Below are 17,295 nucleotides of genomic sequence, written 5' to 3'. Positions count from 1 at the left end.
AAAAAAAAAAAAAATGATTACTCGCTTATCTAATCATCCAATAATTAATTTCTATAAACGAAACTATTTATATTTTAGGGGCATTATTTAAAAATTACTTTTGAAAAAAATTAGCCAAATTAAAAATTATTTAGCCAGTGTATTACTTTCAATATTATCTCAACGTTATCTGACAGATTAAATTTATCTACAAAGTTTGGAGTGCAAAACCATTACCAATTTGGCTGAGTTTTTACAAAGTTGAGGGACCTAAACAATAGATAGTCTTGATCATTGAATTTCTCACCTTATGGTAAGCTGAGTGGTTAGGTGAGTGACAAATTTTCTGTTTTATGGTGAATGAGATTATTTATGTATATATATGTAAATTAATTAGTGACAGAAACCAAAACGTACGCATATAAAAGAAGCAGAGGATGAACAACTTAACTTGAAGCTCTGAAATATCATCAATGGCCTCTTTCAATGTAGTGCATCACCGTAGCTGTGGACATGCTGAGTCTGGGACTTTGACAGAGACATCGCCGGAGGATGAAGAGTGAAGAAGAAGACGCACGCGTCCCACGCGCTTTTCTCTGTGAGTGGGCAGATGCTAGGGTTTTGCCAAAAGTGCTGTCGCTTTCAGACGCCTTTCTCGCACGATTTAGGTCTGAAATCTACACGTGGGAACTGAAAAAATGAGGTCTTGTTTGATGTCTTTGTTATTAACATGTTACTTACAGACACAACAAGTAAACAAAAATACAGTGAAACAAACACTGCCAAAACTATAAACTTGCAAGATCTCGTAAAAATGATTGATTTTGAGCATAAACAAACCCTCACGAGTCAATATTGCCCTTACTTTTTTTTGTGATCTAGTGAAACAGTGAAGGGTAGTAATGACTTTACGAATTCTCTGAATTTAACATTTAGTCCAATTGGATCGATCTGCAAAACCAAAACTTTTATGCAGTTCAGGACAATATTTGATGTTAATTACTTATATTGCGATGCTTTATTTCGGTTGTGCTCATTTAAACCCTGAAAGAATTTGCCAACTAGTCCGGTCCCCCGTTTCGTTTCATTAATGCTTGCGTTTTGATAAAAAGGAATTGCTTTGTCGACCCCATTCTTAAAAAACTTTCTCTTTCTCTCTCTCTCTCTCTCACACACACACACATTAACCAGCCACATAGTTCTACCATTCTTTAGGAAATTTATCTACCCAGTTCAAACTTCAAAGATCCCAGTCATGACTACTAGGATAAAATTCAACAAAAAAATCACATGGTATTACTATGACTAGCTTAATTAATATATGAAGAACGATGAAATTCCAATTCAACAAAAAAAAAAAAAAATTAATGACGAAATTTAAACCCTTTGCATGCATACATTTAACTTATTATGTTATGTTATTGATCTGCATACTGAGTGGAAGCTTCTAACACCATTTTTTTTTATTTCTGACAAAAAGAGGAGACATGCTAAGCAATGAAGTTGGTTGAAAATTTTGTGAATTTAATTGGTACCCCCCAAAAACTTGGTATGGAAATTAATAAAACAATCTCTGAAGCTGAGAACTACATTTGAGAGCCATATAGAGTGCACGTTTCTTGAAAAAATGCTCTACGTTTTTAATTTCTTCTCCCATCCACTAAAATCAGCTACTTGTACAACACAAGATAAAATGGTCAACTACACTGGTCGGGAGCAATATTAGCATCCCCGTTTGAAGCAATTAATAATCTAAATTAGTTCCAAAGAAAAAATTTCTGGGGCGAAGAATGATGAACAATATACAACCCCATAAGATTAATATCCATGAATGAAGAGGTTGCATGTGAATCTACCACTTGACAGTAAAGAGAGGCTCGTAGAGAGACATGCCATCTGCAACAAAGAATTCAATCTGCACGTGGCAACAAGAAACTAAAGCCTGAGTTCTCACGAATGAGTGGTGGTGGTTCAATGTCGGAGATGTCTATTTGTTCCATCGACTTTGATAAGTCATCAACTGAAAATGGAATGCTGCAGCATAAATGGTTGCCAAGGGTCAGTTTCAGTTGAATGGCCAGAATATTTATATTAGATATGAAAGATGTTTAGCAATCTTAAAAAGCCCTACCAGAGTACCAAACTATGCATACATGATAATTAACAGTCTTATTTTATCATAGTAAATTTACCATGGACCACAATCCTAGAAAAACTTGACAGTTGATGATAGAATATGAATCCACTAGTAAAATGTATCAACATCTTGGTTTTATCAGTCATGTGGATCAACATCTGATTTATGACACTCATTAATATTATGTATATATCATGGATTCCAACTATGTAGCAGAACCAAAGGGATACATATTTGGCCAGCTTCAAAACAATTATGATGTAATTGTTACCAAATTTTTCCTTTTCTTATCCTCTCCCGGCAATGTTTCAATCAGTTACTTATGAAATGCAACTCCAAATGAAGTAACAAAAGAGAAAAAACAGAATAGAGAGAAAGGCTGATAATCATGGTGATGACATGGTTAAATGTTGTCATAACCTGGAATCATCATCCAACAGGAAAGAATTACTGACGGCATTGTTGGAATCTTCTGTCATCAACACTCTCATATTGGATATAACCTAGATGGACACATTGAAAAAAAATATATGTGGAAGTAAGTTTGTAAATACATGTTTGTCGTTATATTGTAATTTATTTTACTGCTATGTGATGAAGATGGCTCGAACCTAGTTGAGTAATGGCATCCATAAAAACTTACATCTGAGGATACACTATGTGTGCCATATTTGTCATCCCAGTACATTGTACTAATACGATAGAGCTGCTGTATACTGAGGACCTGTTAATAAAGAAGTTGTCAGTTGAGATTTGAGGAAGAGGTGAATGGAATTAAATATGTTTATTTTATCCTTACATACACTGATACACATCACTTACCGGGCACAGGTCATGACTTATTTCATCGAGCGTCTTTTTCGGTTTTTGATGTATGACCTGAACAGAAAACATAAAATTTCAGGACAACATCACCATTTGTTGATTTTCACCATTATAACAAGGAATTACTAGCAGTAGAAATGGAATATAATGAAAATATGAAAGATACCAGGAATCCAATAGCCTGCCTGATATGCTTGAGTTCATCCCAAGCTGAACCTGCATACTGCATTTTATTTTATTTAGTAAGTGCATCACAAAATAGCACAAGGAGGAACTAAATTCAACGTACCTCATCTGTTGCCTTATAGCACCAATGCTCCAGTTCAGCCAATCCAGCTTTAACATATTCACCATTACTAAACGAACAGCACTCTCGTCTTAATAGAAGGCTGCAGAAAAAGGAAAACATATGGTAGACATTAAAAGGAGTTTATATTGAACAGTATACAAACAAGGCAACCTCAAATACGAGCATAGACTTAATACCTGTTGAATAGCTGAACATTGATGAAGGAGAATATCTGTGTGAACACCTTACGAACTAAAAATGGAGGTACCTGTAGAAAGGAAAAATAATGTGAGTGTAAGAAAGAAAGAGGGAGAGATCTTTGGCAATATATTTCACAAAAATTGCACCTTTGAAATGAAATTCAGAAAAATCAATCAAGTATGAATCTGTATCAATGGTAGCAATAAACTCCTTTTGCAGTTTACTTAACCCACAAAGGGAACAGTCAGCAAAGATAGATATGTTCAGAAGTAAAAGTCACAAGTTAAGCTGAGAAGAAAGACTAATCACTATGAGTGAGGTAAAAGAAGGGGGAAGAAGAGTACTAACATGATTGGCTTTTAAAGTATTTAAGAAGTTTCCAAGGCTCTTGACAATCCCTTGCCAGTGAGCAATCAAAGCTCTCTGGGCCTCAGTGTTTCCCACTGACCGCGATGATCCTTTAACCAAGCTTGCCCTAGATGTCCTTGGTGCCTGTTAAAGTCACAAAATTAGTAATAGTTCTTGACAAATTCATGGAAGCATAATTCTATTTTGTCAAAACATTGTTTTCTCATCCATAGTGGAACATATTAATGAACCTGGATGCACAACCCAAGCAATGGAGAGATTTCTTTCTTCAAATTATCTCGAATCATCCCATAAATCTTTTCTACATATGCCGTGAGTTGCTGTTTGAAAAGCAGAGCTGGGTACTTGGCTTCAACCTGCCGTAAAGAGTCCACTCCACCACTCATTCCACCATTGATTAAGGAAAGATTGACTCCTTGTGGGGTTCCACGGAAACTCTAGAGGAAAATATAGCAAAAATGTGAAGCAACTGAGGAAATTAAAATTTATGAATTGCATTATTCAATGTTGACTAGAGACTAGGAATTACTTGTGTCATCCTTCCAAACAAAGTAGCTGATGATGATCGACGTCGTTGGGGTGCCATTCCTGCAGCACCGCTTGCTTTCAGTGTGCGCTGGAGTAGTAGTAGAAGCGTTGAGGCATTGGACAACCAATAGGCCAAGATATCATTGTTATCCGGGGTCTGAATTCCAAGTGGTAGTATTCAAGTTAATGAGGTTTGTTTGTGTTAACTATAAACAGAAAACCAATCTACCAGAAAAATTAAGGATGGGAAGTTCAAACCTCAATGGCATTGCCTATGGTCTGAATAATCCTATCAAAAATGCTAGTCCGCTCAACTTCAAATGATCTCCATTGCAAAAGGCATTTGTATATGATGCATGCAGCAATAGGTCTGTTCCCTGCAAAGCCTAGGTGTTGAGCAATACATCGAATGAGCAACTCCTGATTCTCCTGCTGTTTTTCATTTAGTGATTTCTGTGGCTTATCCTCCAATTCTGAGTCCCTGTGGTTTATTGAAGGACTATGCAGATCCTGATCCATTTTATAAGGTGGTTAACATACCAGAAAAGTTAAGAGAGAGCCTTCACTGCATTGTAGAGCCATTTTTTGAGGCTAATACTTGAAGTTGAAGAGAAATTTACCATAGCTGTCTTTGCATCCCCTCCAATATGACCACTTTCAGCTGCCCTCTGCCAACCATATCAAACAAGAAGAAAATCTTAAGCCTCTGAAAAATTACAGAATCCCATGGTTCACATTTAAAATTACCTGAATAATTGATCTAGACCGTCCAGATAGGAATTTATTAGGTGCCATGGACACAGCTTGTTGGCGTAATACTTGATTTTCTGATTCTAAATTGGTAAGCTTTTCTTCTAGCCTAATCAAGGAAGTTTAAATTTTCATTAAACCACATCAGACAAGGTAATTCAGTTAATGGAGAAAATATGAGCATATAGGAAACTCATGCTTTATATGTCATATTACCTGGTCAAATTTTCCTGGAGCTGATTAACTTTTTTCTCTGTTTCTTCTAATTTCTTACGTCGTTCTTCACCTGATGTTTGAGCTTCATTGTATTTTGTTTCACAGTCATCTGCTCTTTGTTTCTCTGACTCCAAAGAAGCCTGGGAAGGTGGGGAAGTGGCAGTTAGCACGAAGAAGGTCAAGATGAACCAAATGAAATGATCACTATCTACTGCTCTACATATATGAACAATAAAAGTTGAAAAGACATCGAACAGTCTAAAGTCTCTTAACTAATTATTGGAAATATCATCATTAGTCTCCCACAAATACCTGCTTATGGGAAATACCAGCATTATTTTGGTTTGGCACAGAATCCTATCTAATGCTAGATGCTACCTTTAGCTAAAACAAATCACCATGAACATGCCATAAGGACTACCAGGCCATTGATCAGCAAATGATTTCATCTCACCCACCAGATTTAAACTTGGTTAATAACGTTTACTTTTATTTTGAAAAGTGCTTTAACATTCTTGTTCCAATATGTCAAATAGCATCTCAGTGAATGCCACTCTTACCCCATACTATACATAGTGTTATAACCATTAAAAAAGAGAGATTTTATGCATAAAAATATGTGGACAGAGTATTTATAGATGCTGTTTACTGGATTGGACCTTCATACCTTTAATTTGTCCACTTCTGCAGTTAGAGACTCGACTTTTTGGGTGTCCTCAACAACAACTTGAGTTTCCTTAATAACAGGAGGCGCTTCTTGAATAGTTTTCTTGGCAGCCTCTCGTTCCTTGGCAACCAATGCATTTGCTTCATCAAGTTTGTTCTGCATTTCTTGCACTGAAGTCTGCAATTTGGTAATCTCTTGTGCTTTTGCTTCTTCTAGGTCAGTCTGCAAACATGACATGAATTAGCATGACAAAATTTTGATAAGAACCCTAAATAAAAATCTATGAGGCTCATCAATGGTGAAGGATTAAAAGCAAAATAAAAGAAGGATGTCGAACTGGCATAATTTTCTATCAGATTTATTAGTTAAAAGAATACCAATGCAGCATAGTAGTTTTTGGAACTCATAAGTTGAGATAGAAGAAAGTATTCATCACACTTTTACAGCATCTTCTGTACCCAACAAAATCCCTCTGAAAGACAGAAATTACCCTTAAACGTTTTTCCAACTGTAGACGCCAAGTTAGTTCCTCCACTCGTTTTTCCAGCTTATCTTTTGCTTCTTTAAGTGCACCTGTTTCCCTTGCAGCCTGCACAAATTGGAGATAATGTGAATATCCTAACTAAAAAAGAGAGACTTGCATATTAAGAAGTTTCAAAATTTTACCTAGAAAGGGAAAATGTGCATAATATATTTATAGCAATGATCAATAACTCATCCCTCCGAAACAACAACAGTTGAACCAGACATACATGTCTACGTAAAAGTAAAAGGGATCATCTAATTTACTTCCGTCCATGCCTATTTTATTCAAATTTCTGCATACATGTAATTGATACAATTCTTTAATCCCATAGCATCTCCTAGTATTGAAATGGGCGTCATCCCCTCAGTTCAATTACTCACAGCTGACAATAACCTTTGGTAAACTATCAAAACAGAAACTATGCACTGTCCTGTATGCACTAAATTTTATGTATTCCTCTCATGCTGGCTACTTGACTATAAATTGATGATTGTTTCACAATATATATATATGTATAGAGAGAGAGAGAGAGAGAGAGAGAGAGAGGTTTAATACTGACCATTTTGAGCTTCCTAAGTTCCCTCCTTGCAATTTTTCCCCTCATTCTGCATTGTGCGATTATTGAACCCTTCTTGAGCTTCTTAAAGTATTTGGCAGCTTTATGACAACGCCACACCGCCTGCAATTTTTCATTTAGTTTTTTTTTTTTAAATGAAAAAAGGAAATCATTAAATTTGCATGTAAGTTGTTTCTTGATCACTTAAAGTTTCATCGGAAAAAAAAAAATCATGCAAGTTGCAAGATATTTTGTATACAACCTGAATAATGGTTGCTGCTTTAGTTTGCTTTCTAAATCTGAATTCTTTACGAGCAGCCATTGCTCTTAAACCTGTTTGCAAAACAAGGACTGAGACATGGAGTTTGTTATAAGTTGTTCTGGCTTGGTATTTACGTATGTTCTTCTGAATTTTCACAGCAGCTGCCTCTCTTTTCATGCCCACAAAGAGTCTGCAAGCGAGACTTCCTACAAGTAATACCAAAAATATTGAAGGAAACTGATTAGCCAATTAACTGAGGCCCAAAAAGTTGTGCAAGAAAAGAAAGTAAAGGGAAACCATAACTACATCCTTCGATACTCTCTAAGCATTAAATAGCACTGTGTGGTTATAGACCTGATTAGTGCTAATACATTCTTCATGTGGCTCACCTCTACATATTGATTGCATAACTATGGTTGCCTTTCTCAATGCAATAAATCGTTTCCGAGCATAATGGGTTCGTACACGCCGCTGGATAGTTTTTGCTGCACTACTGAGTACTTCAGCTCTTCGTGCATCTAACTCAGCCATCTGACCAGCCCTTAGGAATACCTTGGTTTTTCCTATCTGCAAAATCGAGCAAATGCCTCTACCCTCAATATGTGACTGGGTGAATTCCATTTGTTGTATTTATACCTATATCAATCATCCGTGTATGCATGGCATGCTTCAGTCCTAGTGAAAACTATGTCCATGTCTGTAATGGTTAAATTACATTTGCAAGTTCATGCTGCAACATGCATGAGCAACTGTACTACTGGTTAAAGCATTGGCAATTTGGAGTGAATCAAATACTAGGTGCAGCAACAATTCTATAAATTATAAGCAGGCCTGAAAGCAAACACCTCATGTTACCTGAAACCCTTTAAGACCCTTCTTTTCCAGAATCTTTTTGCACGCAACTTTTTCATCATAGCTGCTCATAAGTAAAACAGGCTCAGAAAGCAGATCCACCAAGTTTAATCAGAAAGTTGAAATATTATGGCCAAAACTTTTCTCTCCCCACTTGAACTGAAAAATCCTAAGAGATTATACTTACTTTCCTTCCAAGGCCTCTGGGGCAAGAAGTCCAAATCGGTTTATGAATTCGAAAAATGGTTTTCGAGTAGGGTATCCAGCACAGCTAATTCGGATTGCCTCTAAAACACCCTACAAAGGAAACTGTCAGTAGTAGCTGAAAGAAAAAAAAAAATTGAAAAAGAAGAAAGGGAAAAAAGAAAAGGAACATCGTTTACTCACACCACAACGCAGTTGCTGCATAATGTTGACGTTCTCAAATATGGCTGGTTTTAGAAGGTTGTTTGGCTTTACACATCTGATATAGTGAGGTTCTGTAGAATTTAGGGTTTCCATTAACTGCTGTAGTTGCAGCTGCACCAATTAGAACATAGAAACATGAAGTGTCAACTTCTTGCAGCATAAGATGACAATGCAGAATATAAAAGAATCCACACAAGCTTGCATGTAGCTTTATTTTGTTAGTTGATTTTCTGGGGTTAAGTTGACTTTCATACTCACCCAGACAATAGGAAAAATACCTTAAAACGAGAGCCAATTGAAGAAAACTTGGAAGATTTAGCTGTCTCCTCTGGAAGTGGAGGGAAAAGGCCTGCCACAAAAGAACATTTGGAAGCACCCAACAAGTCTTGATGTTCAGGAACCACATAGTCCTTGTTTTTGTCCAAAAATTGGTCAGACTGATATAGGACCTGTGATGAAGTTTTGAGAAGGTAAAATTCCGAAATGCAAAGTATCTTATATTTTCAGAAATTGTTGCTTTCATAATTAACATTACCTCTCCAGCATAATGAGCAATGGTAAAATCTGTGCGAGAAAGTTTTGGCTTTATAAAGCGCTTATGAATTTTGAATGTCTGATAAAGCTTATTTGCAAATGTTTCATGGGTTGACTTTGGAAACATGCTGGAAAAACCAAAAAAATAAAAAATAAAAGCAGTTAGCAAGAATGAAGAAAAGGAAGTTCAATTTGCCATCCGGCTATAACTTTTTTTTTTTTTTGTAAGGCCATCCAACTAGAACCTTAAATAGGAAGTCCCTAATATTTAATACCTAATAATGGATGAAAGAAACCTCAAAAAAACATTGACGGCCTTCCATTTAAGGAAGAACGAGAAAACTTTCAAAGCAGAGGAATAACAGCTTACCAAGCTTCATCAAGGAGAGCAACTATTCCACCAGGTTTCTGTGAAAGGAGACATCATATATAAAGACTTGTAAACAAAAAATTGATGGTTGATTAATAGCATTGGATAGATGTATGTCCAGATACTTTATACAGAACTAGTACAAGAACATTGAAAATTAATATGTTGTTCCCCGTAAAAGTCATTATCATCTAAACATATCTGTAGAGGAAAATTATTGGATGATTTCTGGGAGATTTTATGAGTATTTGGGGAGACTTCTTCGCATCTGCCCCTTTCTCATGACTGCTAATACTGGTGAAAATGGATATTTGTTTCTTACATTTCTTATTTATCACAAAATATTAGAAAATACTTTATTACCAATTAGTTTTCGTTGTTCTTTTCTTTTGGCAGGTAGACTGACAGATTTATCTTCTTTTATGCTATTTCCTTGTTTTGGTTTGGATGAAGTTCTTTCTTGTTAACATCAAAGTAACTCAGACTGGAAAGCAGAGAATCTTTAAGCAAATAAGAAATCCAAAAGAAAACCACCCATGTAATAGTTTTAACACCATGAAGAGTTAATGAGACACAGTAATGCCAGCACAATAGCAGGAAAGGTTCACCTGTCACACATTTTCGTAAGAGATTTGGTTAAACACATAAGAGGTCTATCTTACCATGAAACAGCCACTAAACATGCATAATTTCCAATGGAAGGAAACCCAACAAGATCTTACAAGTTATGCACTTGCAAGACAAATAAATGTACTACACCGATATCCTTGTTAATTAACAGAAGCTTTTTTGTTAACCTTAGCAGCAATTTTGGACCCCAAGGAGAGGTAAAAGGAACTAAATGTTGAATCTCACACACACACACACACACGCAGACACATGCTCATACACATATGTTTATACATATGCACATATATATATATCCATCTGTCTAGATATGCTTATAACTAAACTTCTGACCAGACAGTTGAAAGTGACCTTGGAAATCAGATTCCCTTAACAAATTAGTGTCCAGTTTGGATCTGATAATGAACTAAACAGTGGAATTGATGCAAAGGAATAGGAATAACCTTTTCAATAAGATCCAAGACATCTTGATTATCGACAAATTCAATGTAGCTCCAATCAATCTCCTCTTTTGTGTATTCTTCTTGTTCCATTTTGAAGACGTGCTAAAAATATCACAGAAAAAACTTAGTTTATTATATAATGCTAATGATGATGATGATAATAATAATAATAATAATCTAAAAGATAAAAAGTAGAAAAATTTAAAGAGGCTAACATGATCTGAGGCATTACCTGATTGAAATGTTGCTGCAATTTCTCATTTGTGAAGTTAATACAGAACTGCTCAAAACTGCACAGCATGAAATGCTGAAATTAAGTTGCAAAATACTGCCAACCCATAAGGTTGGTTAATATGAAATGTCCTCATTAGTGCATTTTCCAATTTCCTTTTTACTAAGAAAGACATGCAATGTACATATATATAGATATCTCCATGTATACTCTATGTATGGTATTGTGTTTATTAGTTGTTACCTATTGGTCTTAAAACTTTCAAAACCGTAGATGTCAAGGACCCCAATCAGAGATTTCGAGTTAGCATCTTGTCCAATTGAGACATTAATCTTGTCCACTAACCTGTATAGATACAAATAGAGAGACTTTAGGATCACGTCAACATCTAATTTCTCAGTCAACATTTTGTTTCTCTGGATAATTAGGAATTCATTAACCAAATGTAAATCTGATATATTTTAATTTAAACACTGGTGACCAACCAGTCAAACAATCGAGAATATATTGTCTTTGCTAAACCATCACGGCTAATTAATGCATTTTGAGGATCAAGACTTCTCTTGATAACTTCTTCAGGTGTGATCATGACACGCTTACATAACGCATCTTCCAATGCATCAGCATCACACCTGAGGAATGTAATGATCACAAATTATTACAATATGAAAGGGAAACAAACTAGAAAACAAATTATGAGGGCAATATCACAAAAGAATACAAACATGAGAAGCTCTGCAGTCATTTTGAGATGGAATTTGGATTGATCATCTTTTGGAACTGACGAATCAACTTCCTTTCCCTTGGCAAATACAATATTTCCAAGATGAAGAATTGCGGCCACTACTCTAAAAATTGCGTCCTGAGAGACAGAGAGAGAGGGGGAGAGAGGTGAGAAGATGGTCTTTCTAGGTTCCATGCATGATGCATGTTAGGAAACATTTAAGAAGAGGCTATACCTGCTCCTTTGCACTTATTCCAACAATATCCATAGCTCTCCTTGTGGCAAGATACTCATGGGCATCACTTACACCGACCAGTTCGTAGCAACGTGACTGGTTAAGATAGTGAAATGATTTAGGATTTCCCAACTTGTATTTATCAATTTCCTGTCAACATTAACAGATATTAGACAGAAATTGTAAGAAAAGAAATATGCCGCAATACTTTGATTTTCCTAATCAAAGTCATTTTTCCAATAGGAACTTACCTCCTGTGGTGCAGCACAAAGAAGGTAGAAACAGTGGTAGTTGCGTTCAGGATCAGAAATTTGGCAAACACGAGACCGTTCCAGAAGGTAAGTTCTGATGGCTGCTCCTGAGATTCTTCCTTGCTTATCAAATTGGATTTCAACAAATTTACCAAAACGACTGCACCAGTATCAATTTAAAGAGAACACCAACGTAAATTTATCAGAAGATAATACAAAGTAATTCATGTCAGAAGATTGATATAGTCTTCTTCGTTACATTAACTCAGCAGTATACTAGTGAATAATTAAAATCAAGGAGACAGAATCTAAAGTCAAAGTACGTTAACTTAAATGTAAAAGGCAGAGAGAATCAACACCCTACTTCATTTCCAAAATGAAAAAGTGTATTACCTAGAATTGTTATTTCTAACAGTTTTAGCATTGCCAAATGCTTCGAGAACTGGATTTGACTGCACTCCAAAAAGAAAGATGTGTCATAAGAATTTGTATAAGAAACTAATGGAACTTGATAAAAAGAAGATAATATTGAATAATTGAAGCTTAATCTAAGTGCTAAATTAAAGCTAGAATATCAATCATACTTCAAGAACTTGTTGTTCAACTGTTCGTCCTTCAGTTGCAACCCGCCCACCCAGAAATGCAAGGTACCGCATTAGCATTTTTGTGGTCTCAGTTTTACCTGCCCCACTTTCACCACTAACCAGAATTGAATTGCTTTTTCCCTCATTAATCATTGCCCTGATTTATTCAAAGCATTAATTGTAAATATTTGGTTTTATTGATAAATTGAGCAATACATAGAATGTAAAGTAGAAATAAAATTAACCTGTATGCAACATCAGCAACTGCAAAAACATGAGGACTTAGTTCTCCAAATGGTGCTCCCTTGTATTGTGTCATCATGTGAGCATCATAGAGATGGGGAAGTCTTTGGAATGGGTTAATGGCAATAAGGATATTTCCAGTATAAGTCTATCATGATAGAAATGGAGGCATATATTATTGCAGATACCATGGTTATAGACAGTAAGAATTTTCAATTAGAATGAAAACTTCGTGAGTCTATTAAAATGAAGGGCGGACCACTTACATAGATTTCATTAAGTTCGTATCTAATTTTTAAATTCTGCAAAACTCCCGGCTCATGCAGATAAGATAGCTTTGTCATGTCATCAACTCCACCAGCAGGAGCTTCCACATCTTTTGGATATATTTTTGATAATTTGGCAACAAGCTTAATAGCACCAAAAATTGAATAGGAATCTCATTAGACTACTATAATCTAAGATTAAAAAAAATGTGAAAATAACTTTCAAAGAACAAATATTAAAATTATTTCATGCAGTTAAGTGATGAAAAAGACAAAAAAAAAAAAAAATCTCAAATTTAGTAATAGGAAATGCACCTTCTTCCCATTGCTACCCTGGATCTCAGCTTCCTGTCCATTAATCTTTGACACTTGTCCATCAATCCAAGCCAAATCCGGGTCTTCGACCCAGACATGAGAACCTACAATGATATTCACTGGTGTTCCCTGTATATGAAGAGATATTGAAGAATCAACTTATACAGGAAATTTTATTTAAAATGTCTTCATAAACTCAAACTTCAATTATAACCATTTTTGAAGACTACTTTTGAATTGTTTTATATGAATTCTGGAAGAAAAGTAAAGGGGGTTACGTATTTAAGTGTTGAAGTACAATTAGGCAAATAAAATAATTTAAAGTGGCAAATTATTCCAACAAAAATATGTGTCCAGCACCTTACTACTGCTGTTGCTCATCTATGAAATCTATGTTAGTTATCCGCACACAACAAATATTTCCACCATCACCGAAATTATAGTGTGATGGTAAGCACAAACGCCTCACTTTCTCAATGCTTAGTTCGAGTTGCCAAGCCTTGTGTCTTGCCTAAGGAAAAGGGAAAACTGGTATTTTCTCCAGCTAAATTGTTCAGGAAAGTTCTATTTTAAATGTTGGTGCTTGCTATAGGGGATAGTTAAAAGAGTGGTCATTCCTATGTTAACAAGTGAAGACAGTTTATTACCCACAAAAAAATTAGAGAATCGCTAGTTCAACAAAAGAACATTTGCCATATTAACATAGATCCCACTATGAGGGATTCGCATGTTATGTATATTTTGCATGAGAGGTAGTCTAGTCTTTTCCTTCATTAAGGTTTATAGGATTGTCTATGTATATATACACCTTTCTATTCTTTTTACACCCTTGACCAAGAAAACTTTGTTTACCACATCTCTGTGAAGAAGCAAAGATTCTGGATCTGTTAATCACATGCTCCCAAAAGTCAAACCTCAAATCACTGTCACTGGAAAGCTCCAATATATGTCCTTATCCACAATATATACATATCTTGTACAGGAAAGAGAAGAACATCCTCTTTCCCTTGGAAAGCTAGATATCACCTTCATTATCATTTATCATGACAACCTTTTTCTAAATTGTAATGATATAAGTGTTCTTGACAAATCATGATATCTTAGAATAACTTCCACCGTCATCTCACATTGCTGACTAAGTCACTCGAAAATCTTCTGTTTTAAACAAATTTATCATATTTTCCCCTTAAAACTGACACTTCTTTTGTGTTCATCCTTCATGAGAGGCATGACATCAAGTTTCTAAGGAAATGCGTTATTACGTTCACTCATAAACCCATGTCCTAGGTGTTAGACAATAACTGGAACCCAAAGACTTAAGCTGTTAGAGAGTGTGCAAACAATGTATATCAAGTTAATACCATCCTCATGTGCAGCCCCATCATGCACGTAGAGAGGTAGATAGATGCAGGCAGAGAAAATTTTCGTACCACCAGAAGCTTAAACTGTTAGGGAATGGACCAACTATGCATATTAAGCTAATTCTATGTTAACAAATTCAATTTTGATATACAGCCAAGTCCTAAGTGAAGATGTTCTCATAAATTCTAGCAACCACTTGAACCCTGGAACTAGTTTTTAAATGGGACAAAATTTTAAACTGAATCTGGGGAACTTAGCTAGTCTGATCTACAAATTGAAGGAAGAAAAAAAAGGTACAAAGGCATGGATATACAGAAATGTCGATTTATTAAATTCAAACAAAATCGCACATACCATTTTTAAGCTGCCAATCCAAAGCTCATCAAGGCATTAAGTACTTTCATCATAAAGTTGAGCTGCATGACAATATTTAACCATCAACTCCTACTCCAGCCGAGAAGTGTTCCTTTCCACAACACACCATAAGAGAAAAAGACCCTTTTGAGCAAAACCATCAAAGTTTCAGAACCAACAAGGATCAAGGTTAATGGGGTCAGACATATTGGATCAACATGCCAGAAAACTCCATTTTCCGGGAAAGTTGGCAAGAAAGTGGAGGAAAAAATGGGAGGGAATAGAAAGAGAAACAAAGATTGATTGATTGGTGAGGTAGGAAAGTTTTGTTTGTGTGTTTGTGTGTGGGAAGTGAATGTGGATCCAGTGGCTTGTGGGAGTGACATTCTTCACAAGGGCCTGTTCTTTCGGTTGCTTTCCTTTGGTTTCGCGCCAATTAGTGGCTACTAACCAAGTCTTCTCTCTCTTTCTTAACGGTACGTCTGTTTATGTCATTGTGGCATTGTGCTCTGGGGTCTGGAGGTGTCCAAATCTTGGGTTGCTGAATGTATCGTAAGAGTTTGCAACTCGTCATTTGTACCGTTGGATTGAGATCATGTCTTGGTTTATTAATTTATGGACTTGATTTTCTTTTTTTATATGAATGTGATATTGACCGCGTCAGCACGAAAAATAATATGTAGCGGAATTCTCTGCCCACTTTTTTTTTTTTCTTAAAAAAATAACTTAATATTTATTGAGGGCTGCTATTTGCACACCCTCTTTTTTCTTTTTGCACACCCCTTTTGAAAAAAAAAAAAAAAGCCTCAAGAAAAATACCACTTTAACCCTCCCCTCACCCACACACCCCATTCCCATCCCCCCCCTCTATTTTTTCTCACGTTCACACCCCCCTCCCCCTGTTTTTTTTTTTTTTTTTTCTTCTTCTTCTCCAGCCAGCCAGCCAGCCCCTCCATCTTTCTCAAGCTTGCACAGCCACGCCCACCACCATTCTCCCTCTCTCTACCATCTCTGCCGACCACCCCAGCCCCGCCCCAGCCCACCCCAACCTAGGCCCGACCACCCCAGCCCCGCCCCAGCCCACCCCAACCTAGGCCCGACCACCCCAGCCCCGCCCCTTCTCACCCCAACCCAGCCCCGACCACCCCAGCGGCTTCCAACCACCGGCGTGCCCTTCTCTCTCTCTCTCTCTCTCTCTCTCTCTCTCTCTCTCTCTCCGAGTAGCTGGTTCGGCGGGCACTTGCCGAACGGGTCCTTGATGTTCGGTGGGTACCTACCGAACAACACTCACATCGTTCGGCGGATGCCTGCCGAACGAGTGTGACATTTTCGGCGGGCCAGTGTCGAACGGATGCGCAGCTGCGCGCGGGAGGAGAGAGAGAGAGGAGGTGCTGCTGCTACAGGGCTGGGGTGCGGGAGGGAATGAGGTGGTCCGGTGAGGGGCTGAGTGGGTGGGTCGGGGCTGGGGTGGGCTGTGAGGGGTGGTCGGAGCTGGGTTGGGGTGGGCTGGGGAAGAGAGAGAGGAGGTGGTGCTGCGGGGGGGGTCGGTGCAGGGGCTGAGGGGCTAGGTGGGTTGGGTGGAGGGGGGAGGCCGGAGGGGGAGGGAGGGAGGGGTGGGTCGGGTGAGGGGGTTGAGGGGCTTGGTGGGTTGGGTGGAGGGGCTGGCTGGCTGGTTGGGTGGAGGGGCTGGCTGGCTGGCTGGAGAAGAAGAAGAAGAAAAAAAAAAAAAAAAAACAGGGGGAGGGGGGTGTGAACGTGAGAAAAAAGAGAGGGAAAGAGGGGAGGGTGTGTAATGAAATGAGGGTATTTTGGTAATGGGTTGGGTGTGTGTTGAGAGGTTTTGAATTTGAGGTAAGTGTGTGGGGTGTGTAGGAGAAAAAAAGGGAAAAAGGGTGTGCAAAAAGAAAAAAAGGGGTGTGCAAATAGCAGCCCTCTATTTATTCCTTCTCAAAATTCCTTTAAAAAACATGCTTTCACATATTTAAAAAAAAAAAAAAAGATATAGGGGAATTGTCTTGAATGAACTTCATATATTAGCTTAAATTATTCTTTATTAGTGGACATTTTGGTTATAAACTAGCTATTTTGAATGAGAGTCCGACTTAACTCTCTCAACAGAGCTCCTCGTTCATGAACATAATAATGCAAGGGACATTTACCCTACAATTGCATGAGTAACAGAACAAAGTT

General features: G+C 37.2%; 1 protein-coding gene across 2 annotated transcripts; it reads right to left on the bottom strand.

Annotated features, from left to right (window-relative positions):
* Positions 1-1,630: 1,630 nt before the first annotated feature.
* LOC147280779 (myosin-9) lies at positions 1,631-13,167 on the bottom strand. 2 transcript variants are annotated; one of them, XM_086246481.1, is made up of 36 exons: positions 13,075-13,167; positions 12,811-12,956; positions 12,566-12,722; positions 12,375-12,433; positions 11,982-12,141; positions 11,731-11,880; positions 11,497-11,633; positions 11,257-11,403; positions 11,015-11,116; positions 10,772-10,829; positions 10,540-10,641; positions 9,470-9,507; positions 9,101-9,227; positions 8,844-9,014; positions 8,545-8,676; positions 8,345-8,454; positions 8,161-8,221; positions 7,695-7,872; positions 7,306-7,511; positions 7,047-7,166; positions 6,452-6,550; positions 5,962-6,183; positions 5,295-5,434; positions 5,064-5,187; positions 4,949-4,996; positions 4,587-4,838; positions 4,330-4,485; positions 4,031-4,237; positions 3,780-3,923; positions 3,428-3,498; positions 3,231-3,330; positions 3,108-3,164; positions 2,939-2,995; positions 2,760-2,840; positions 2,537-2,619; positions 1,631-2,013 (listed from the first exon to the last, which is right to left on the bottom strand). In XM_086246481.1, the coding sequence occupies exons 1-36, from the start codon at positions 13,150-13,152 to the stop codon at positions 1,890-1,892; spliced, it is 4,404 nt and encodes a 1,467-aa protein (XP_086102607.1). In that variant the 5' UTR covers positions 13,153-13,167; the 3' UTR covers positions 1,631-1,889. The 2 variants fall into 2 exon arrangements, with proteins under 2 accessions (XP_086102607.1, XP_086102606.1); XM_086246480.1 differs by having other exon boundaries at positions 5,076-5,187; positions 13,075-13,152.
* Between the last annotated feature and the right edge of the window lie 4,128 nt (positions 13,168-17,295).

Source organism: Dryas octopetala, chromosome 6 (genome assembly GCF_963921425.1).
Source record: "Dryas octopetala chromosome 6, drDryOcto1.1, whole genome shotgun sequence".
In the NCBI taxonomy this organism is placed as follows: domain Eukaryota; kingdom Viridiplantae; phylum Streptophyta; class Magnoliopsida; order Rosales; family Rosaceae; genus Dryas; species Dryas octopetala.
The sequence above is the reverse complement of the archived record's forward strand: the minus strand, read 5'-3'. Positions and strand labels throughout refer to the sequence as shown.